The sequence below is a fragment of the Desmodus rotundus genome, chromosome 2 (assembly GCF_022682495.2).
Source record: "Desmodus rotundus isolate HL8 chromosome 2, HLdesRot8A.1, whole genome shotgun sequence".
Classification (NCBI taxonomy): domain Eukaryota; kingdom Metazoa; phylum Chordata; class Mammalia; order Chiroptera; family Phyllostomidae; genus Desmodus; species Desmodus rotundus.
The window spans coordinates 61682864-61708330 of record NC_071388.1 but is presented as its reverse complement, the minus strand read 5'-3'; the positions used below and the strand labels follow the sequence as shown (position 1 = coordinate 61708330).

Below are 25467 nucleotides of genomic sequence, written 5' to 3'. Positions count from 1 at the left end.
CACCAGCACTCCTAAAGGGAAGCATGAAAACCCATGTCAGCATTATTTGGCTACCAAGCTCACTGGGTGAGATAATTTTGTGAAAGAGACATGCGGGCACTGGGACCCAAAATCCCTTATGCTTGAACACCAGCTCTTGATTCTCCTGTCATTCCAGCGAAATGTTTAAAAGAATTGAAATATATCAAAGTTTGTAAAAATTAGATACAATACTTATTTATATATTTAGTTAACACATGAGAAATGTTTTACATTAAATGGACCAAACTTTTCTCTAGATTGTCATAATAACGTGCCCTTACAGAATTGAAAATGACCCATGGGCAGTAGAAGTTACTCTCAATGTGATTATTTTCAATTCTATGAGGGTAACTTAAGCTCAGTGAAGACTAACTAAAATGAAGACTAGTATTTGAATATAATACAAAAAATTATTGTGTATATTTTTATTGCTTAAATATTATACCTATTAAAATGTAAATAGTTATTTCTAATGCTTAAAATTATGCAAAAATATTTTTTATCAAAAATATTTTACCTGTTATTCTTCCAAGTTGACCTTGAAATATCTTTCCAACAAATCCACTAATATGAGCCCCAAGGCTCATACCTATGAAATGAAAATTATCAAGAGATGCTCCATGCTTCTGCAATTGAAAGTACAGGGTTACCATTTTCACTTCAGAAAATCACAAATTATGCCCTTTGCCTCAATATTTTAAAATTTGTTATTCTTTCCAGTTTAGTCTATTTCTGAAAGATAGGAAATAAGTTTTGTAATTTCAAAACAACTACAACTTTATTCAACTTTTTCCATAAATGCCTGATTTTTCTCCATACATTTTTAATAATTACATTAAAAATCCTCCTAAAAATTTTAAACCCTTTTTGATATATTATGTAGAATAGTATGTGCAAAATAATACATTGAGTTAATAAAGCATTTTATAATAATTATTAAAGATTACTGGGTACTTATTTTGTACTAGCTACATTGACAAGTGCCGTATAAATCTCATATTGAATATTCACAATGGCACTGAGTTATTTATTTTTATCCCATTGCCTAAAACTGTTCCTGGAACTTTTATTTAATTTTATTTATTTATTTTTAGAGAGGGGAAGGGAAGGATAAGGAGAGGAGGAGAAACATCAATGTGTGGTTGCCTCTTGCGCACCCACTACTGGGGACCCAACCTGCAACCCAGGCATGTGCCCCAACTAGGAATTGAACCAGAGACCCTTTGGTTCGCAGGCTGGCACTCAATCCACTGAGCCACACCAGCCAGGGCTGCTCCTGGAACTTTTAAAATGCTGAGTAAATATGGTTTGATAATGAGTTGCCCAAAGCCACATACTTGTATACTTATAAGGGCTAAAGATATACTTCCAGTCCAGGTCTGTTTACCTCCAAAATATATGCTAACCAGATTATGTCAAAAATTCTTGGAAAACTGAACAGTGTGAATAATCATCCTCACCTCAGAGATGATAAAATGAGACTCATGGATGTTAAATGATTTCCCCAGGTCACCAGCTGGAGAGGGACAAAATTTGATCTTTCAAGCCTAAATTTTAAACACCTCTCAGAGTTCCAGACACTCCTCCCCAGTAGGGGTGGGGGTGAGGGCAAATTAAGAGCTTAAATGAGGGAGAATTTCTTCCCCCATGCTGTCAAGGAGCAAGTCTTGGTCCAGTTTACACACTAACACATCGGATGACTATAAAAGATGTGGAGCATTTACTTCTAATGAGAAACTGGACACAGGCTTCCCGAGTACAGGGTGATAATTTTCTTCAAATTTTTCAGAGCAGTGCCCAGAAACCTGAGGAAGTATCACTTTCAAGTTTGGAGTTACTGACCTTTCCTTAACTTCTTAAAATGAAGTCTTTGCAAACAAAGCCACTCTTAGAAATTTATCTAACACTACAAATGTTCATAAATTTTGCTATTTAACATTCACAATTCCCACAGTTTGAGGTGCATGTTAATTAGTTAAAGACCCCTGCTATAAGGAAATATCAATTATGCAATGTAGAGTTTCAGTAAGAACAGAGGTGCATCCTTTACCTCTGTCTCTCTAAAAGGATGGTGTGGTTTAGTCCAAATCTGAGTATGTAAAAATAACTGTAATAGCTGATTTTATTCAATGATTATTATATGAAAGGCACTGGTGAATAATTAATTTCATTTAATACTTAGATATTGTTACAAAGTTTTGCTATTCTAAATGGATAGCTAAGGAAATGAGGCAGAGAGGTTAAGCAATTGCTCAAAGTTCCACAGATGATGAGCTGGATTTAGTCTTTGAAAAGCGCCCGTCTGACCCCTGACCACTACGTGTAACTACCTATTGGATGTGTTACGCTTGCTCAGTTTCAGCAGAGACTTGGAAGATAAGCACAGCACAACTCAAAGGCAGATTTCAAGCCCATGATTGACCCCCAAATCAAATATCACCCTTTTTCGCTGGAGTGCCCATCACACCATCTCTCTCTAGACAAGACATGGATCCCCATTTAGGTTGATTTAATGAACACATGACTTAAAACTGTCCTGCATTTATCTCACCTGTCCCAACCTTGGACCTAAATGCTGGATAAATATGAATGAAACTGAGACCTGCTTTCAAGGCTGGCAGAAGGAAGCTACTTTTCAAGTTGTTTTCCCCTCATTTTTACCAATTCACCCTTGATTGACTATAAACATATTAGCTATAACTCAGAAAAAATATCTAAAGTATCTAATGATTATGTAGTTTATTTCCTATGTCCACATAGAATCAATACCTTATCCTGAAATCTGTATAGGTAAAATAAAAAACTTAAAACCTTAAAATATTGTAAGATAAAACAGCAATTTAATCTTCAAGATAATTTTAAAAAATAAGACAGATTATGTCTAGGCATAAAATTATCCCTTTACACAAATAAAAAATAGCTGGCTGCACACATTACCACATCAAAGCAGTATATCTGCATGTTTACAAGAAAAAAAGCATTAAGCATTAAAAGTATTAAAAAGCATTATTTGCCTTGGCCATGTAGCTCATTTGATTAGAGCGTAGGTGTGAGGATTCAGTTCCCAATCAGGGCACGTACAAGAATCAACCAATGAATGCATAAATAAGTAGAACAACAAATCGATGTTTGTTTGTTTCTCTCTCTCTCTCTCTCTCTCCCCCCAGCTCAACAAATAAAAATTTTAAAAAATTATTAACACTTTGTAGTGTTGCATAACACACTGTAGATTGTACAACACACATAAACACGTAACATTCCAGACTTACCAAAAGCCTCCGAATGTACTCACTCAAACTCACAGCAACTTTTCTGGCATTTTTAATTGCTCTATTGTAAATAAAAGTTGTAGCACCCTGGTTCCAGTCTACTACAACTATGTTCATATCATCTTGATTCAGCAAAACCCTTACAAAGTTCTGGAGCCATGATGGAACGGAGCCAATTGGTCTGTATCCATGAATAAGCCAGACTGTTCTCTTACTTGCATTGAAATTAACGTTAAGTGAATCATCCTGCTCAAACAGTGGCTCAGCACAGTTTCGGGTGTTCCGTGTATACGTCATCAGAAACACCTGCATCTTGGGACTAAATAAATCTCTGAAGGAATCCTTTATACTTAAGTCAGAGAATTCAAGGCATGGTCTTTTATTCTCTGAAATAAAAACAAAAAAATTCAGTTAAGCTCAGTACTGATATAGTATTCAATTCCATTCCTGCTGTTCTTGCAAAAAATAAGATTAAACTCAAAGGGTAGGGAACTTAATTTCATTAGCATTTCAACATAATTTACTAAGTAACTACAATGTTGATTTGTTGATTATTTAAAAAGAACTTTTGAACAAAAAAATATTTAAAATTTACAGTAAAATGTAGAAATGTGGTTAAAAATTAAAAATTCTTTATCTGTGAAAAATAGCATTAATGTGAATTAAATCATTAATATTATTAATAAAGAATAAGTGCATCAATAAAAGCAGATAAATCATCAACTTTAACAGAAAGTCTGCAGAAAATACTTGTATGTGGGTAATAAACATTAGAAAAATATATTTTACCTGACTAGTGATCAAATAAATACAAATCAAAACAATGGTATCGTTTTTCCTGTCAAATTAAACAAAAGACGAATCCTTTTAATACTCAATATTTGTGAGGGTAATGGAACAACTATTCATATACATGGAAGCTGAGACATAAGTTAATACAACATCCTTTTGACATTTTATGTGTGTATATCACACACACGTGATCTTAAAATATTTATTCTTCCTCATTTTCTTTCTAGGATATATATCAATAAAATAAACAATTATATTAAATGTAAAGACATTGATCACAGGGTTATGCATAATCACACAAAACTGTAAAACACCTAAAATATTACTTATGTTTTCTCATCCCTGTGTGCATTTTACCTATGTATCTATCTATCTATCGATATATCTATGAATCTATCTGTATCTTCCTACCTACCTATCCATTCGTCCATCTGTCCTAGAAGAAGTAGGGCAGAATATAAATAACTAAGCCAAATCAGTAGTCATTTGCTAGGCATTGCTAGACATTTGCAGTTAATCACTAGGCATTGACATAATAGCTGCTTTATATTTTCTTTTTCATAGTTTTTCAGAACTGTAAATTTTTTGGCAAAACAGGTATGCAATACCAAATTTTTTAATGAGTATATGCTTGTACTACTTCTGAAAGTTTAACTTGGTAATAAAAATTTGAGAAAACAATTTTTCAGTATAGTAAAAATTCACAGAAGGGTTAGTATACTCTATACCAGTAATTCCACTTCGAATAGTTTATCCCAAGTAAATGGCCCCTGAACACATTTAAAAATGAACTAAAATAAATTATTTCAATACTTGAAATAAAATGATTTAAATCCCCATAAATATTAATTTAAGTTACATATATACATTTTTGATAAATAAAATATATACTAATATATAAATAGATAATATATATTTGATAAACCATAACAGTATATGTTAATATTTATTAATTAAACTCATTCTAGTTTGGAAAGTATATATGTGATATTATAATAATTATTTAAAAGATAATAAGAGGAAGGCAATGAAGGAGAAGCAAGACCTGCATTTAATTCCCAAGTTAACAGTGGAGAGATACTTGGACAAGTGGAAATCTTTGATTCTTCATTTTTTCTAAGTACTAGGGAATAAGGAAGTTAATAAAAGGAATGAATCAAACCATATGCAGGATCAGTTCTTATTACACTGTACAAATTGTGTAAGGAATTGTATGCATCCACTTTCCCACCACCTTGAACCATGAGAAGGCCAAATGCAACTGATACATCTAAACTGCTGGTCCATTCCAAACCAACTGAGATTTTACTTGGCCTTAGAAGGAGTAATGAGGAATAAACCAGTAAGATCCCTGTTAAAATATAAGGAAAATAAATCACCCAAAACAATCAACAGAGAAATCTATTATCTATTATCTATTATCTATTATCTATTACCAGATGTAGAATTAACTGCAGAAAACTATAGTACCCTTATAAGGCTGCAAGAAAAATCATGAAAAAAACCCACAGTAACTTATTTTAACCTAGTTTATACTGCTTTATAATTGACCAAATTACACACATATGTCATTTCCTTGGAACTTCTCAAGTCAGTAAAAAGTATTCATGGAAAAGGACAAGAGTGTGGTGATTGCCAGGGGGAGGGGAGAACAAGGGAACTAAGTGGTAATGGAAAAAATACAATAAAAATATTTTATAAAAAAATAAATTAATTAAAATAAGGTTCAGAGAGGTTAAGTGATTTGGCTTGGGATAACAAGCCACTAGTACTTGAATCTGGGTCTTTTAATCATAAATCCCATGTTCTTTCAGGTTTTCCTAATTTTAAATAAATGGTAAAATAAACTAACAAATTAAATAAATTAATAAATTAAAGTTGCTCGTGATGTCTGATTTTAGTAAATCAATAAAAATACGTTACTGGTCACATCAGAAATATTTTTATACAATTTAGAGAAAAATAATGAATTTGTTGAGGCCATGGGCTTAGAATTGCATGGGTTTTGAAAAGATCATTGCCCTAGAAACAGCCTACTAAGTAAGCTTCTACAGATTTCTATACTCACCACTCAAAGTACAGTTCGCAAACCCATGGGCATCACCTGGGAGTTTATACATTCTACAAATTTCTATATTCTTAATACTCAAAGTGTGGTTTGCAAACCCATGGGTATCACCTGGGAGTTTGTTTGAATTACAGAATCTTTGGTTTCACCTCCAGCCTGGATAAACATCACCATTTTAAATAAGATTCTCAGGGGTCCTGTATGACATACCATAAATACATCATCTTAGAAACATGAATCAACTTTTCTGAATTTCACTTTCTTCAACAGTGAAATGAGAATGAACTAATCTGTTTAACATCTCTTCCAGCTTACTGAAAAAGAAGAGTTGGCTAACTACAGCCTGTGGGCCAAATCTGGCTGGCAAGCTAAGAATGGTTTTTACACTGCCAAATGGTTGAAAAGTTAAAATAATATTTTATAACATGTGAAAATTATAAAAATCAAATTTAAGTGTCCATAAATAAATCTTTTTATAACACAGTCACAGTCATTTCTTTACAAGTTGTCTACGGGTGTTTTCACACTATGACGGCAGAGGTGAACAGATGCAAGAGACTGAATGGCCCTCTAGGCCTAAAGTATTTACTATCTAGCCCTTCACAGAAATATTTGCTGACCCTTGCTATAATCAACAGAGACAGAAACATCCTTACTAAACACACATGAGTTTTCCCAATTAAGAATATAAGCAACTGCCTAACTAGTAACAAAAAACATAATAATCTCAGAAAGTCAGCTCAATAAATGTGGAGGATAAACTGTGATGTCAGAAAGATGTAAACCAGGACTTGACACAAAGCTTAGGAGCCTGGACTTCAAATTCCTCTGTCTTTCAAGCTAAGGTATTATTATTACACATTACAGAAACATAACATGCTTATAAAGAAACTTCCAAATAAGTAAAACATAAATGATAAACTGTATATTAGTACCATTTAAATTCAATATTTGAATTGTGAGGGTTCAGAACGAATCACCCTAAGATATGGCTCTGTGGTTTTCAGTTTGTTTGAGCTAAACGCAACCAAGACCCTGTAGGCTCAAGAGAAATTTTTTAGCCCCTCCCCTTAACTATATAGACAAATTTGAATTAGGGGCCTTACCCATATTTAGAGATTACTTAAATATACTCTCTTTTGACCTACCTATAGGGCATGGGAGACTTCTAATTACTGAACAGCTGTTATTATCATCCTGGAAATGACTTTCCCCCTCTGAAGCCCCAGGTATCTTACCTCATCCTTAGCTTAAAATCTCATATATACCTTTCTCACTTTTTGTCTTTGAATCTCTCATGTATGTGGGGTTCCCATGCATACATATGTATTAAATTTGGTTATTTTCTCTTGTTAATCTGTCTCATGCTGATTTGATTATTAGATCATTTGAAAGAAACTTGAGGCTGCAGGAAAATTTCTTCCTCCTCCTCATAATATAAAACACAAATATTTCCAAAATTTATAATTAGCTTAAATATCTAGTGGAAGAGAAACAAAAAATAATTTGAATTTCCAGGTTATATTTTGAAGGTTATTCAAGTATGCAGTCAAGAATTTTAAATAAATCAAAGGAAAAAATATGTTTTTGCAACATCCCTACAAAAAGTGATTCATCATGAATTTTAAATGTTACTTTCCTTATTATCATAAAGTAGAACAAGTAGTTCTACTTTACTGCCATAAAGTAATAAATAACATAGTAAAATTAGTAAACTTTATTATCATAAACTAGAAAACCAGGAGAAGAAAGTTCTACTTTATTACCACAAACCAGTTTTGGTTTGGGTTTTGCTTTAGCATAATAAGAGAGGGAAAGAAAGGAAAAAAAGGAAGAAAGAAAGAAATTAGAAGTTGCAGCATTGTTTGCTTTGTTCGCTTTGCCTTCGATAACATACTTATGTAAAATTCCCTCAAAAGCAGGAAACTTGAACAAATGCAACTGAAACAAGATGTTTATTAGTCATAATTTTCAAATACTGACTTTCTTCATTACTGAATTATTCTAATTTCTCTTGAATATTTCTATTTGTTCTCTATATCTTCTAGTTACTAATTATTTGGAAATGAAATATAGAATATAAAAATTACTAAATATATATATATATATATACAAACTTTCTTCATAGTAATGTTTCATATCATTAGTATCCATCATTATATTTTTTCATATTATGTCAGCATTCTCTATCCCACACTACAGACCATATTGATTTTATTTAATACACAATCTTTAAAAATAAATCAAATTATCAAGTTCTTACCAGATCTTGCCCAGCACATCAAACACAGAAATATGCAAACTCTCATTTGAAATCTGATGAAATTAAAAAAAAAAGCACTCAGATTCACCAGAAAAGAAATTCTGAGATTCAGTGAGGTTTCTCTTTGGTAGAATTGTCACAGTCTGGTAGTTTGTAATGGAAAAGATCCCTGGACTTTTGCTCCACCCTGTTTGTTGAGAAGGTGAGGTCGTTTGTTTTCTCCCAATTAGCTTGTGGCTGTGAGACAGGTTTTTAAGTCAAAGACTTTGTAATAAGTCACAAACATTCAACTACACAAGTTGAATTTCAGGGAAAGAAAAAGCTAATTATATCTTCTTTTATTCCTCTCAGCCTCAGGATTTCAGAAGTGGTTGGGAAGAACATATTTGTTGAAAGCCTAGAGCAAATGTAATGTTAGCAAATGATAGAAATGGAAAGACTCAGAAAAAGTTGTGGTTTATGTTCATTTTGATTATAAACTAAGTTGTTTTTATACACCATAAAATCAATAATGAAATCCATATCCATCAAGCTGTCAAATATAAAATATGGCTTTTTCGTGTTTATGACATTTTACAACCCAAACTCAGTGGCTATTTTAACATTCTAAATGCTAGCCTCTCTCTTGAAGTCTACAATTTTAAAATAAAAAAAATTGTTTTTAGTATAATGAACATTTTTAAAAAATTATTATAGGTTTTCTTTACACATTTACTTAATTTTTCTCTTATTTTCCTTCCAGCAATGGACTTTAGTAGGCAAGGAAAACAGAGACCTATTCTAAATATATGCCTTATAAATTCAAAGTTAAAATTGGTTTTTAGAATTTTAAGTCTGTATACTTCCAAAGATACTTTAAAAACAGACATGTTTAATTTAAATCATTGATTATCAAAAGCCAATCTGAGGTCTGAGGAGGTGTTTTGGAGGATCCACAAACAAAATGAATTATTCCGTTAAAAATCATGAACAATTTAATTGCTGATGAAGCTTCATCATTATTTTGTCCCTCTTGATCTCTGGAGATTTTATGTGAGACTTCATTTTTAAAAGGGTGCCACCATAAAAATTAGACTAAAGACCACCAAATAACCTAGGTCCTTCCACATTATTTAGCTATAATAACTGCCCTTCTCTAACAAAGATATAAGTAGACTACATCATTTCAAAATTTAAGAAGAAAGTATAATTGTCATACATGTTAAAAGTGATTTTTCTTAACCATTTTATACTAAAATTAAAAGAGAAATCTTTCCTATTTAACATAAATTTTCCTTTTTCTTTGTGCTTTTGATGTGACAGTGTAATATGAGTCTTACACATTATTTTTGCCTTTTCTGTTCTAAAGAACTCATATTGAAATGTCAATTGGGCATTTAAGACAGCATAATACATAGCAGTTTCAAAATATAAAATTGCCTTTTCATATTTTTTACTTACTGTCAATAGTGAGAAAGTTGGGATTATCAATGTCCATTGCATTAAATAGCAAAATAGTAAGGAATGATGAAATATTATATAAAATGCCTATAATTTAGGAAGACAATATTTATGTACTTAATTAGTTCTCCTTGGATTAAAAAATGATTTTAAGAAGCTTATAGACATGCATACAATGTAAACAATACTGTAAAAGTGATAATGAGGATGATGATGATATAAATTTGATTGAACCCTATGTACCAAGCATGCTTTTAAGCACTTTATAGGCAAATATAATTGGTAGTTGAGTACTGTTTATTGAGATGGGGGAGTCATTAGTTATCAGAATATATTTTGGTGTGATCTTTTATATAATTTAGCAGTATGTATTAAAATGTTTAATGATCTTACTCTTTGATTCAGCAATTAAACCTCCAAGATTCTTTCTTACAGAAATATTTACATGTGCACAAAGATATATAAGCAAAGATATTTATCTCAGCATTTTAAAATAGCCAAAGTACAGCAATTATGTAAATGTCTAACAGTGAGGGATTAATCTAATTATGCATATACTACGGATTAAAATTAGTGATGAGATAAAGCTAATCAATATTTATTGGTGAAGAAGGCCTCCATTATATGGTTTAAGGGGAGAAAAGGCAATCTGAAAGACAGTATGTTTAATAAAGTTTATTTTCCTAAAATATGTTTTGTGAATATATGCACAGATCAAAGTTAGCAAGGTTTTCCTTTAAAATGTTTATCTGTGTATGATAGACATTAATGATTTTCACTTTCTTAGTTATTTCTTTAAATATTAAAAATATTTCTTTAAAATAAATATATAATACAAGTAAAACAAGACATATTATGTTTACTTAAGACAAATATTATTAGAAAAAATCAGAACAATAACAAAAATGAGTAAAAGAATAAAAGTGAGGTCAATTTTAAAAATTCATCCACTACAATCTCTTTTTTTAAAAATTATTTATTTATTTTAGACAGAGGTGAAGGGAGGGAGAGAGGAAGAGAAATATCAGTGTGTGGTTGACTCTCGTGCACCCCCTACTGGGGACCCAGCCTGCAACCTAGGCATGAGCCCTGACTGGGAATCGAACTGGTGAGCCTTTGGTTCACAGGCCTGCACTCAATCCACTGAGCATCACCAGCCAGGGCCCAGTAGAGTCTCTTAACACTAACTTACCAAGTTTCTCCATATATTAATTCATTTGTACATACATTTATGCAACTTTTATTAAGCATCTGCTAATATTCTGGCATATCAGATAACTGATATCCAGGCTTAACTTGTATTATTTTCACAACTATTTATCATACATTCACAAGTGTGTCAGGGATTGTGCTAGGTATGAAAATCTACTTACTATACAGTACTTCACAGTGAGAAGGGCTTGAAAATATATGTCTAGAAAAACTACAGAACCACACAGATAGGGCAGCCAGTTAATTTAGAATGTAGAATTCAGGGAAACCTATGGGAGGTGCTACCTGGGCTGAACTACAAAAGAAAATAAGAGTCAACTGAACAAAGAATGGAAGAAAGATGCTCTAATTTATATATAAAATATATAAAACATATAAATTATATTAAATATAATACATAAATTTATATTATATAAATATATCTTTATAGGAACATAGCTTATAGTTTTATAGAGGATATATTACATATTAGTAAACATTTTCATTTTTGATCTGTTCATAGTGTTAGGGGTTGAAAATATCCTGATATGAATGAAGAAAAGCTAATTCTTTGTAGAGTGCTCCATGCACTTACCCCATAAACCTTATCCGTGACTAATGGTCCCGCAAATTCTGAGAGTCAAGTGAATTATTTTTCAGCTTCTACTATGTTTGTGACTATGCATGCATTCAATATAAGTTAAGAAATACAGTATGCTTACATAGCAAAATGATATATTGATATCAACTTTTGACAAAGAGCTAACTGCATGACTTTCAGAGCTTATAACATTAAATATTCTTAGAATTATAAGCACTATAAACTTATGTACTACCAGAAGAAAAGAGTATGTATTAGGAACTCCAAAATCATATACATTTATAAACAAAGATTAATGCCAATTTCACTAGAACAAGATAATATGATCATTATTATAAATATAAAGGTTTTAGCATTCGGTCATATATACATGCTATAGTTTTTACAAAAAAACCTGAAGATTCATCTACCAGATAAACAGTGTCTGCAAGGAATTAAAGAAAAGCTATGTTGGTTTGGATAAGATTTATGAAGTAAATGAATTTTAAAAAATCAAGAGACCCACACATAATAGAAACTTGCAAGTATGCATTCATTTGAGCAACATATATTTGTTATATGCCTACACTGTACTAGTTTCCTTATCCACTTTCTACCTTACTACAACAATGTCGATAAAGGAAAGAAAGCAAAAATACAGGATTATAGACTCATGTCAACTGAAGGTGATTATTAAAGTTGTTGACACATTATTTTGTATTTATATGCAAAGAAAGTCACTCTCCCATTATGCTGTAAGCTTTAGGAAGGCAGAATTTTATACTTTTTGTTTGTTTGTTTCCCAAGGATTAAAGACAGTGCCTGGACCATAACAAGCACTCAGAAATTAGCTTTTAAAAGAAGTAATGGTAGTAGCCCGATCCATTTCTTAAAAAATAGAAAACTTTAAAATTAAAAAACTTTAATTCCAAAAAGTGAAATTACTTACCTAAAATACTTACCTAAAATCATAACACTAAGTAATGTCAGATTTCAGTTAGAAATCGGGGTGCCAAAGATGTGTCCCTTTTCATTACAAGAGGTAGGTGATTTTTTTTTCACCAACCAAGTAAAAGCATGCCTCAGTTCAATTCAATGTGAATTATCACAGGTGCCTAAGTAAAGGTCAGATGGTATCCTGATTACTTGAATATCTACACAGTGATTTCAAGTTTCTATGTAGACATACATTATATTCAGAAAGGAAGCCAAGTTAAAATTTGACAGTTGATTTACCAAAGTACTGAAATTCTAAGTTTCCTTGCCCCTTTCTTTAAATTATCTTTATTTTTTTTAAGATTTTTAAAAATCCTCAAGTAAGAATCAATTCTTCACACTGGCACACAGTATACAAAGTACAGTCCTAATATAAAGTGCACTTATTGGAACCTGCTACAGTGCCCAGGAGCCGTCTTCAAGAATTCTAGTATCAGTCACAAAACTTGCTATATACTCTTTCCAGTATTCCTTGGTATAGGCTGCTTTCTCAAGTTCAAATGCCTTCTAGCGCCCCCCTAAAACCTCTGCAGCCATTTTCAGACTTCTCTAGAAGTGCTTCTAGGTGAATAAACTTTAGTTTTAGCAGTCTTGTACCCACATTCATGCATGCATTCTTTCAAAAAATAATTTTATAAAGAATATAATTTTAAAAATCCTAGTGATTTTATTTACTGTTTGGAAATTGATCTCCCATTAGCCTGGGAGCTTCTGTAATCCAATCAGGATAACTCAATCTCTGTAGACAATGTTATTTAAAATGTTGCTTGAGTAAGTCCAGAATCAATTAACAACGCGCAAGAAATTCGCGCAAGGAATATGGCACGCACTCTACAAGAACGAGGGCAAAACCCTTTTTACACAGATTGTCCTTCACTCAGATTCACTCCTCCACTGTCCCAGTGGGATTCGGGCCGCGCGGTGGGCGTGGCCCGAGGAGCGCCGGGGCGTGGCCCGAAGGCTCGCCCCGCCCCTGGCGCGGTGCTTAGGCTGTCGGCCCCACCCCCTAGCTCTGGCGGCGCTGTAAAGCGGAGAAAGGGGCGGCCGGCCCGCATCTCCTCCTCAGTCCTCGGCCCAGACCGGAGGGATGTTCCCTGCTGTGGAGGAGGCCGACAGGACGGTGTTTGTGGGGAACTTAGAGGCCCGTGTGCGGGAAGAGATCCTTTACGAACTGTTCCTTCAGGTACCGTCGGTGGGGAAGGGGCGGCCTAGGGGCCGCGGGGCGCTGCGGGGCGTATGCACTGCCAGAGGGGCGGGGCGCACGTGACCTTTCGGAGCCCGGCCCCCTTCCCGCCCTAACCTCGGGCCTTGGTTTTAACTAGCTTCTTCCCTGCTCCTGCGTCCAGGTGAGCAGTTGGGTGGTGAGTGGCACCGTGTGCGCCCCCGCCCGATCCCCAGTGCGGGGGGGCCGTGGGAATGGGCAGTGATTGGGCTCCGCCCTGAGGAAGGGCTGCCAGGAGGCTGCCTGGGCCGCGGACCTGCTCGGCGAAACCGGCAAACAGCCGTGTCACCGTCTTCCTCCGGGCGCTAAAAGTAGGGCACCCTCACGCCTCACATCCCGCGGAAGGAGCGCTGTAGGTTTCTAAATGTTTCCCGATCGGCTACTTTGTCCCCAACCCCTTTTATGTGGCGGGTGTATGATAAATGAGATTTGAGCTGATTTGCTCAGCAAACGACTGTGACTAGTTAATAACCTGGCCAGTCCCTTTTATTTCGTACCAAAAAGACCTGGAAACTTTCCAGACCTGCCTCCTCATGTCTCCTGGAAACATTCACCTATTGTACACACCTAGGTCTCACTTGCTAAAGAGATACCTCATTCAGCCCTTCATCTCACCGGTTAATGGTCCAGAATTCCATTTTAAACAGTGAGTAAGGTGCTGGGCATACAAATTTGAGAGAGAGAGATTTTGGCCTTTCTGAAAGGGAAAACTTAAAATTAATTACCATGGCTGGGATAATCTACAAAATAGAGAGACACACAATTTAGCAAAGTTTTTTAGAGTGTGGGTTCTGATGTCAGCAACGTGACCTGGGCTAAGTAACAATAAAAGCACACCAGTTCCTCAAGTGTTGCACGGGGTCTGTAGTATCCCCGTGTATATTATGTGTGAAGGTTAAATAAACCAGCCCGGGTGAAACAGAGCTGAGCCTGGCCCTTGCTGTCTGCAACCGCTGCCACTGCCACCAGTAGCCCTGCTGGCGTTCATTCCGTCAAGAGAAATCGGGAACCAGTGACTTGCCCCTGTCAGGGTGAGAGCAAGTCCAAGCGAGACCACAGCAGAGCTGAATTTCCAGGAGTAAGTACGAGCGCCAACCGTGAAACGGGCTCTTCATTTAGTTTTCCAAAGGCCCCGCCTGTGTCTCTGAACTAAAGCGCTCCTCTGTTAATTACAGGGACCTGCAAATTGATAGAAACAATCCCTTCCAGGAAGGCCGTTTCCTGTCCTGGACATAAAACTTTTTATATTTGAAAAATGTGTTTAAGTAGAAGCCATTCATGCGTATCCTTCTAATAACTTGCCATCTTTTTAAACTTGCTTTTTTAAATCTGCTCTAATACTTGTATTTTCCTATAGTTGTTTTCCCCCTGAGTCACTTAACACTTATCATTCTAACTAAAAAGCAGCAGAAAGAAGGGAGACGAAGGGAGGGAGAGAGGGAAGGAAGGAAGGAAGGATGGACTTAAATCACTTTTTGTCTCTAGAAGGTATATTTTATGTTGGGCCTCCAGAATGAAGACAGGTAGGATAAGGCATGAAGGGACCCCTACACGTACATTATTTTTAGTCAGTGGGGACTGGATCTATAAGACTATATAATGTATATAATTCTCATTTTTTATGATTTCTACCTAAACAAAATGTTCATCTTTCCTAATAATCAGGCAACCAAGCATATGTTTTTATTTTGCCTAGGTCCTTCTAAATTCTAGAACAGTGATTTTTAACTGGTGTGCTGCAAGAATTTTTAAAACATACAGTACCTGATTATTAGGGCCACCAACCACTTCTTCCTTAGATTGTCAAATAAAAAAACTGACAACAGCCAACACAACAATAGCTGTCTAATGTAAATGAATCAAAATTCCACCTGTTTTTTGTCAGATTGGCAAAAATATATATTTTGGGTGTGCTGCACCCATGTAATTAGTAATTAATTTACATGTGCCATGAGTTGAAAAAGAAGTTGCTAAATTTGTTTTGCTAAGTCTAACTAAAGGGTAACAACTTTCCTTTCAATATTCGGACCTACTACGTAGAATTTCCTGTTCTTAACACCATGAATGTTTCTTGATAAGCCAGAAAGAACCAAGAAAGTGTATGAAGTATAATATGTATTGTTAGGAAAATAACGCTATTAGCAGAGCTACATAAAGCTGTTATTGGTCACAGATTTTTTAATATCTAAAGTTAAATATACTTGATTTATCTAACTGTAAAAAATCTTTAGATTTATGAGAAAATAATTTTTTTAAGTTTTTTATAGGCTGGGCCATTAACCAAAGTGACTATATGCAAAGACAGAGAAGGCAAACCGAAGTCTTTTGGATTTGTCTGCTTTAAACACCCAGAATCAGTGTCTTATGCCATAGCTTTGCTGAATGGAATTCGTTTATATGGAAGACCAATTCATGTGCAGTATCGATTTGGTAGGTCTATCCAAGTGAGTTTGTTGGTGGCGATGTACTTGTAAATGTTTTGTTTTCTATATAGCACAAGACCAAAAAAGTTCTCCCATAGCCTCTATTAGTTTTCTCAGAACACTTGTCTAATTCATAATAGTATGCAATTAATTAGTGTTGCCAGTTACGTTGTCAACCCTATTGCATCTGTTTTGTATTAACAATTTTAATGTTCTATTTAGTATCAGCCAGCAAGTATCTATGATACTTGCTATTGGCTATTATAAGTTAAGCATATTTAAATGAATTGGGGACACACAACTCTAGCTTTTATGTAGCAAGACTATGCTAATCTTTTTGTCATTGCTAATGTATGGTATCAAATACCAAGTATTTGGAAGACAGGGTGGGTCACTTTATCCTTCTCCTAGGGGAACCATGCTATATATATATATATATATATTGCCCTGGATTTAAGCCCCTGTAAGAGCAGCTGACCAAAGGCAGCTGCCTAGTGACACTTCATAGCAGTGGAGGAATGCTTTTGGAAAAGGATGGCCTCAAGTGACTTCTCCTTCACACGTGCTAAGAACTGGTCATCTTTGGTTAGCTATCTGGAGGACACCCTCCTAAAACTCTAGCCCTTTTGCATTTAGAGGGACTGATAGAAGCAATGCTTGTATTTATGTTGCAGTGCTTGGAATGCTTATGTCGCTTCCCTCCCTCAAATGATTCAGGCTTATTGATATATACCTTGTTTATTTGTTTCTTTATTCTTCTTGATAAACAAAAACACGTAATAATAAAACAATGTTTTCTTGCAAAGTGCTTCTCTTTGATTTCATATTTTCAGTGTCTTTGTAAGGAAAATTGGCTGCATGATGCTTTCAAATACTGTCCAGTTATGTTCTGACACTTACCTAGCCAGTTGCCTAGCATCCTCTGCAATGTTGCTTTGTCAGTGCAGTATAAAGAACTCATGCCTTATACATGGGAGGTAAATAACACTGATTTTTTGCCATTTTTAGTTTATAGGTGTGTAGAACAAAACAGCATGTATCTTATGTGGTCCCATGTCAATATAATTCTTTTGTAGAGCTATTGCTTTGAATAAAGTTTGATTATAAGTCAGTCATTTATAGTAATATAAACAATCTGTAAATTACTTGGGAGACCAGAGACATATTCATGTATCTTATATAAGTATAGAATTTTAATTAATCCTATATCCTCTTGAATTTGGAGGTTTTGATGGTTTAATGTTAGAACTCAAATTGTACCATGAAGTAATCCATTATTCTATTTACTCTAAAGGGAGTTCCCGCTCTTCTGAACCAGCTAACCAAAGTTTTGAGAGCTGTGTTAAGATAAATTCACACAGCTACAGGTAATAAAAATATTTTTCCTGAAGGCGAAGAAAATAAACATGTTCTTGTACCAGGAAGAGTTTTTATATATTCTGCATTATTGTAAACCTTACCATTTAGGCATGATTAAATTAAGGAATTCATTTTTTTCCAAAACTGTTGAAAATGACAGAAAATGTTTCATTGAAGTTCAGGTATATTATCTTCAGCAGTACATGGATTTTCTATTTGTTGTGTTATTGATAGTTTATTATATTCTTTTCATAGCTATTAAATTATTTAAGCATCCAGGGTCTCATTGTGATGAATCATTTAGGCTTCTGTGATACTGCTCTCAACACTTATTAATGGGATATCCAGCTATTGATCTGACTGCTTCCAGTTGTTTTCCTGCCCTCTTCTTTGCCTCTGCCCATCCATGTTAATTTTGCTCTTCCCACAGTACACTTTCTGTCCTAAGGGTTAGTAGTAGTAGCATTAAGACTGTGGAATACTATGGAGCAAGTACAGTAATGAAGGCTAGCTATGGATCTAGCCAGGATTTGTAACTTTGGAATTTACTGGACATCTTCATAGAAGAAAATACAAGGTATTGCACTCTTAAATGAAATTTTAGAACACCACAGTTTTTAAATTAGCAATTTTTATTATCTTAACATGTAGGAGAAATCAGCAAATATTCTTGGGAACATCAGCAGTCCATTTAGAAAAGAGCATAAATTTCATAGACAATGAATATATATTCAAAAACAAATTGAAAAAAAATTCTACCTTTCTCTTCTCAATAACTATAAAAGACTGAATATACCTTTGGTAATTATTAATGACTTGCTCTGCTGTGTTAGTATCTAACTGTTCTTTATAAATTAACGTTGCTTAACATTTTCTTATCAAAAAACCAAATGCGACTCTAAATTGAGATTTCAGTATAGTAATAAATAAGACTTAAGGTACTACTATGTCATTACATTATCAGTATAATAACTGATTATTTGTGGATGTATGTTTAAAGTTAACTAATCGTAACTGAACTCTCTTAGAGAAACTTTCTTTTTAATTACAAAGAGCTGTCTTTTTTTTGTAAAGAAAAAACATTTCAGGGTAGGAATTTTAACTTTTTATTATTTTCTTTTACCTTTCCAAAGAAATGAAGAAGTCTTGGGTAGATCTTCCTTTCCCGTGCAGTTTTTTCCAACTATTAATTCAGCTTTACCTCAAGAATATTTTTTCTTTCCGAAGATGGTAAGTTTGATATGCCATTGATTCAATATGTAATATGATGCAAATAGTGAAGACTATGAAAACTCTTTGGAACTTACAGTGTTCAAATCTAAACCTGGGACAAAGGCAGAAGCTTCTCGGAGCACTTTTCCCCAGTGGCAGTCGGTTCTAACACAGTCGTCTTAAATCTAACACAGTATCTCAGCAAACAGCCAGCACGTCTGTAGAAAGGGGCAGGTGGCAGTGATGATGCGCCATGGTCCAAGCAAAATATGAGTACAGAGTTGTCACTTAAATGACCATTTTAAAAGACATTTTTAGATTTGAATAATTTTATTTAGTGAATCATTTCTACGTAATGCAAATATTAATCACGGATGTATTGCTTTTGGACATGGATTTTTTTAAGTAATTTTTTTTCCTGAAGGCAAAGATTTTTAATGTATTAAACTATATTATTTCCAAAGACTCAAAAATAGGGTTCTGGACTAGAAATCAAATTACGATCTTTATTATTAAAGGCGAACTTAGGAAATTACTTGTTTCAGCTCCTTATTTTGTTTTCATTTATTTATTTATTTTTATCCTCACCCAAAGACATGCTTATTGATTTTAGAGAGGGGGAAGGAAGGGAGAGAGAGAGAGAGACATTGATTGGTTGCCTCTTGTACACGTCCTGACCAGGGACAGAACCCACAACCTGTGCGTGTGCCCTAACAGGGAATCAAACCCATGACCCTTTGGCTTATGGGACGATGCCCCAACCAACAGAGCCACACCAGACAGAGCTCAACTACTCATTTTATACATAGTAAAATTGAGGTCCAATAATATTAATCAGCAAACTTGATTGTACTTGTTAGTGACAGATGTGGGACTGTAACAGGTATTCTGATTTATAGGGTGGGGTTTTTACAAACATCTCGCATATATGTGAGCTTCAGATTTTTTAAAAAACCATTTTTACTTTTGTAAACATAAGGAAAGTTGATAATTTAACTTTTGGAGAAAAATTTTCTTAGTTACACTGAGATATTAGTAAACCACCAGTTCGCATCTAAAACTCTCAATATCTTCGTCCCAGCATTTTTAATGTTTGGTAGATATGAGAAAAAAACACACATGTACTCACTCACTCAGTCACTCTAAAGTTATCTCTATTAATATTTAATGTACTTTGAGTAGTTAGAAATTTTAATTAAAAATTACTTTAAAAAGAAAGAATTGTGTATCATAACTATTAACCATGCTATAAAATATGGTGACCATTAGCCATATGTGAAGCTAAAAAACTGAGTTTTTAATTTTAATTTAAATTAAAATTTGAAACAGATGATTCAGTTATTGGAAAACTTTTACATATATTTAAAAGAACTTGGATATATATTTACTTTTTCACATGTAAATTTTATGTAATCTAAATTTAGATCAAGTATTTTCTATGAAAATTTACCATCAGAATTGAGATATTCTGTAAGTATAAAATGTATCCCAGAATTTGAAGACTTAGCATGAAAAAAGAAAGTAAAATATGTCATAATAATTTTTATATTGGTTACATGTCGAAATATTTTGAGAGAAAATACATCATTTAATTGCACCTCTTTCCTTCTTATTTTCTTATTGTGCCACTCAAAGATTTAAAATTACATATGTGACTAGCATTTTATTTCTATAGGAAAGCACTAAGCTGTATTGTAGTAAGCTATACCTTACCTTGAATCTTCATGTTAACCATTTAAGGAAACTACCACATTCCTACTTAGCACAGTCATGGCCTTTCTTATATCAATACATGGCTTGGTTTGCATGTAGTTATTTGTATAATGCATTTAAACTGTAAACCTTTTTTTTAACTTTGGGTTTGTTTTGGTAGATGAATGTTTTTGTTTTTTTCACAGCAGTGGCATGCATATAATCCAGCGCTGCAGCTTCCTTACTGTGAGATGACGGCACCACTTCCTAATAGCACATCTGTGCCTTCACTAAATCACGTTCCAGATCTGGAGGCTGGACCAAGTTCTTATGAATGGACTCACCAACAACCACGTGACTCTGATCTTTACCAGATGAATAAACGAAAGCGGCAGAAACAAACGAGTGATAGTGATAGCAGCACAGAAAACAATAGAGGTGAATATAGGCAAAAGTTCCAAAAGTGTAAGAAGAAGAAAAGACACTAGTATTACCTTCAAATGAATTTATCTACACTTGTCTTAATACTATCAAAAGAAAAAAAAAAAACCTGTATTCTACTAAATAACCAATTTAATGGTTTTCTTGTCTTTTTGAAATATATAATAATATGACATCTGATTCACTATTGAAGTTTTGTTTTGAATGACAGAAACTTAAAAATAATATAATGGACTACTTTTTGTTTTTGTAATGGTATTGTTGACACGTTGGTCAACAAGAAATATATTTTGAGTGATATATTTTAGTACTGATGATGAAATTGCACTAACCTGTGAATCAGAAGTCACTTACTGACCACATGGATAAGGCACCATGCCTTTCTAAATCCTCGCTTATATGGAGTGGCAGATTTCCTGAGGGAAACTAGTGCAAATATTTAAGAGTTACATGTAGTTTCTAACATAAAAGGAATAAGTAGACCTTAGTTTCCTTTGTTAATAACGTTGTTTATTTCTCCATGTGTTGCTTCTGAGCCTTCTGTTCCTACAGGTTTATTCCATAACATGATGATACATGACAGTGATACCCAAGGAAAGATGATTATTATTTAGCTAGTTTTAGCGTCATTCCCTTTTTATACAATTGAATATGAATATGCGTCTTCACACTCATTTATTGTATTTCGTGAAAATTAGTTGGCTATGTCAGAATTTATTATCAGCTTTTATCAACTAAGTTTGAGAGGGTATATTTGACATTAAGTAAATCTGGATAATGAACAATATAAATAGAGTATATCATTAATGTATAATATTTAATATTTATTGTCAAATCAAGTTTCCTGTTTCTGGTTCATTTATTTTTAGAAGATAAATAGATTACATGTGAAATTAAAGGTTTTTGGACATTTGTATTCACTATTTAGCTCACCGTAAACTTAAATAATGAAAATGTGTATTGACTAAAGCCAGTCGAAAGAGTCATTGGGAGGACCCCACCCAATTCAGTAGGACAAGCCATGCTTGGATATTTCTTTGCATGGGGCATAGCACTTTATAGATCTTTATTATTTAAAATAATAAAGACGTTTGTAGAAAAGTGAGTAACTGAATGTAACTTTAGGTTATAAATATACATTACAGAGTATTAGCCCAATTTTAAATGTAAACATTAGTCTTCCCATATGGTCAACATGAAAAACTAAATTCTGGTTGATGTAGCTTAACCTGTATACTTTCATGTTCCTAACTATTCCAACTAAAAAAGATGACACTTTATTTTTAATTCACATTTTTGCAGTTTAGAATTATGCCAAAGGCATGTAAATAGGAAAAAAAGAAAAAAACACCTTAGCCCTGAATTATTTTTCAGTGTTTTGGCATTATAAGAAATATGTACATGAGAAATGTCTCTTAGCAAGTGAGAGTGACATATTCGTTAGATAAGAAAATTATCTTGAAATACTATTAACAAACTAAAAATCTTAAAGCTGCAAGGAATTCTTGCATCTTCTTTCATCAATACCTCAATAGCAACTTCAGCAAGTCAGCTGAACGAACCAGAAGGCAAATTCATCTGTTTACCTGGTACCTTTTATTAGTAAATATAAAAATTCTCTTTAAATGTTAATAACATGTACAATCCTGTGTAATTTTAAATTATCAATTTTCCCAATACTGTGTTTTGAGTTAAAATGTATTTAAATTATTTGCCTTAGAGGGTTTTGTTTTTATAATTTTAATTCTCTACTCTCAAAATCTATTTTTAAGTGTGTACACATTCAACTCCAAATGTTAGATAAAACAGAATTTGAGAACAAAATCAGTCCTTTTATTCTCATATTCACTAATTTATTTTTTAAAAATGAGTTTGTATACTGCAGTGGAAAACCAAGAGAAAAATTACTTAAAGTTGATCCAAAAGATGAGTGCAAAACACCCTTGAAATCTGTAAGTGTGCACATTCTACCTCTGTTTTCCATTTCCATACATCCTAGTAAAGCCGGTTACATCAGAATTAAGGGTCTGTCTCATTAATTTATTTCCTGTTGAGCAAAGTGAATTAATAGCCAGGGATTGATTTTTGTGAATATGATCACTGTTATATAAATCTCTGTAGAAATCATATTTTATTACAAAAAGCCCCAAAAAATCTTTTTAACAAAGAATGATACCTGCCTTTATACTTCAAGCCCAGGGAAGCTGAGTGAGCATCGCCCTTCCTGTTTCACTAAGCAGCATTTGCTGAGGTGATTAGCGATGATGTTGTTATTCCTGATCAGAATGAGTTACACAAGGTCACATGATGCCTCAGATATGGGCTAAGTTTCTTTATTCCAAATCATGACCAACCTGCAAGACTTACTTAATGTGCATGAAAAAACTCAGCAAGTAAGGACCAATGGATCTATTATCTGGCTCTTTATTATCTGATTCCTGGCAAAATTTTCTTTTTATGTTTTTTATCCTCACAAGAGGATTTTTATGTTTCATTGATTTTTTATAGAGAAGAAAGGAGAGAAACATCACTACAAGAAAGAAGCATCAATCGGTTTCTTTCTGCACACACGCAGACTGTGGATAGAACCTGCAGTGTAGGCATGTACTGGGACCAGGAATCAAACCTGGAACCTTTCAGTTGAGGGACGATACTCTAAACGGCCACTCTGGCCAGGGTCTGGTAAAATTTTCATTTGAGCTTCCAATACCATCTTGTTAAATCAACAATAGGTTAGATAAGGATTAAGAAAAATTTATGCTACTGGCATTGTATTTAGAGAATATAACCAGTATATAAAGATATAAACTAAGATATTTCCTGAGTTTTAAACCCTGAGAAGGATCAAGCCCAACAAACCTACATAATAGCATCTACAGCAAGGAACCCAGATCTAACAATAATAGACTCAACTACTTGACCTTGCTGGGGAAGCTTGAGAAATGAAAACATCCTTTCAATGAATAACGCTGATCAGTCCAAAACTATTTGGAACCTAATTACTGTCTTTGATTCTATATAACAAAAATAGTAATATTCTGGATAGAAAAATAACCTTCACCCCATCTGCTTACCCCAGGCTGACAACATCCTCATTGATTTTATCCGGCCTCCAAGTTCATCACAAGGAAAACATTTCAGATTCTCCTGTTTACTAACCAAAACCCTGAAGATATTCTAGACAATTCCCTTTATTTTTTTCTCTGGCATCATTAGGTCCTCACTGTGACCTTGTTCAGGTTGTCTTCATTTCCTGCTTGGAGTATATAATTAAGCATCTCAATCAACAGTGAATACCATTCTAAACACAGGTTTTGTTGCTGGTGCCCATCATTGAAAAAGCATGGTCCCAATATTCAAGGAGCTTATCATCTAGTGGCATAGATGAACATTTAAAAAGTTAATTTCAGAAAATATTATAACAGAAGTAAGTAAACACAGTGCAGTGGAAGGAGGGAGCCAATCACCTGAATACACAGAAAAAAGGAGGGGATCTAGGACTCCCAAAGATTTTCTCTATGGACTTTCATCTGCACATTTCCATCCCTGCTGTCCACCCTTCCTTGGAGGTGTGGCTCCCAAGGTTTGAGCTGGTGGCTTGCCCCATACTGGTATTACCCCACCATCCTCTTAAGTATACAGGAGTTTGGGATATGGAAATAAAAAAGTAAAACTCCCTGATCTCATGAAGCATTCTAGTAGAAAGATAAGATACATAAAGGTATCAAGGAAATAAAAAACAAAGCAGGAAAGGAAGTAACTAATGTGGATATCTGAGGGAAGAGATGGAGGAAGAGCTTAGAAAAAGGGAAGGAAGCCAGTGTGGTGGATGACAGGGAGACATGGGATTAGAAGACAATGGGACCTTATTAGCCACTTTAAGCACTTGACATTTAATAGGGATGTTTTATAAATGGGGGGTGGGGTGAGGGTGTGACCAGGGCAGGAATATTGACACTATTGAAGTTATCCAGGCAAGGAAAAATGGTTGCTTATATCAAAGTTGTAGCAATAGAAGCAGTAAGTGGTCAGATTCTGTATAGGGTTGGACAAAAAGATGGCTCTAGTAGTATTTAGTTCTGTTTAACTTCATTCAGAACAATTTTGTTAGATCGTGTTGTGACAGCTGTCATATCAGTGTACATTAAAAGAAAAAACATGACAATTGGCGAATTCTTGTGTAGCCATTTTAATGTTGAAGATAGAAAAAATATACATTAGGCATATTATGCTTTATTATTTCAAGAAAGGTAAAACTGCAACTGAAACACACGAAAAGATTTGTGCAGTATATGGAGGCAAAAGCTTTCTCCTTAAGATCAGGAACAAGAAAGGGTATCTGCTTTCACTTTTATTCAACATAGTATTGGAAGTTCTAGCCATAGTGATCGGACAAGAAAAAAATAAAATGCATTCAAATTGGAAAAGAAGTGAAACTGTCATTATTTGCAGGCAACATGATAGTGTACATAGAAAACCCTATAATCTCCACCAAAAA

At 34.0% G+C, this 25467-nt stretch overlaps 2 protein-coding genes across 2 annotated transcripts in view; one reads left to right on the top strand and one right to left on the bottom strand.

Annotated features, from left to right (window-relative positions):
- Positions 1-8459, bottom strand: part of LIPI (lipase I) — a 39919-nt gene extending 31460 nt beyond the window's left edge. Inside the window, exons 1-3 of the mRNA XM_045193531.2 lie at positions 8414-8459; positions 3291-3676; positions 539-647 (exon numbers count right to left, since the gene is read on the bottom strand). Coding sequence (XP_045049466.2) covers positions 539-647; positions 3291-3676; positions 8414-8459 — 541 coding nt within the window. The remainder of the gene's footprint in view (positions 1-538; positions 648-3290; positions 3677-8413) is intronic.
- Positions 8460-13651: 5192 nt separating this feature from the next.
- Positions 13652-22988, top strand: RBM11 (RNA binding motif protein 11). Its single transcript, XM_024558196.3, has 5 exons — positions 13652-13803; positions 16110-16272; positions 17560-17632; positions 18758-18854; positions 20735-22988. Exons 1-5 carry the CDS (start codon positions 13708-13710, stop codon positions 21014-21016), a joined length of 711 nt encoding a protein of 236 aa, XP_024413964.2. The 5' UTR covers positions 13652-13707; the 3' UTR covers positions 21017-22988.
- The last annotated feature ends 2479 nt before the right edge of the window (positions 22989-25467 follow it).

Excerpts from the sequence above, each read along its gene's own strand:
- RBM11 (XM_024558196.3), top strand. The coding sequence starts at position 13,708 with ATGTTCCCTGCTGTGGAGGAGGCCGACAGGACGGTGTTTGTGGGGAAC. Across the intron at positions 16,273-17,559 it reads TCATGTGCAGTATCGATTTG|GGAGTTCCCGCTCTTCTGAA; the intron begins GTAGGTCTATCC and ends TTTACTCTAAAG. Across the intron at positions 18,855-20,734 it reads ATTTTTTCTTTCCGAAGATG|CAGTGGCATGCATATAATCC; the intron begins GTAAGTTTGATA and ends TTTTTTTCACAG.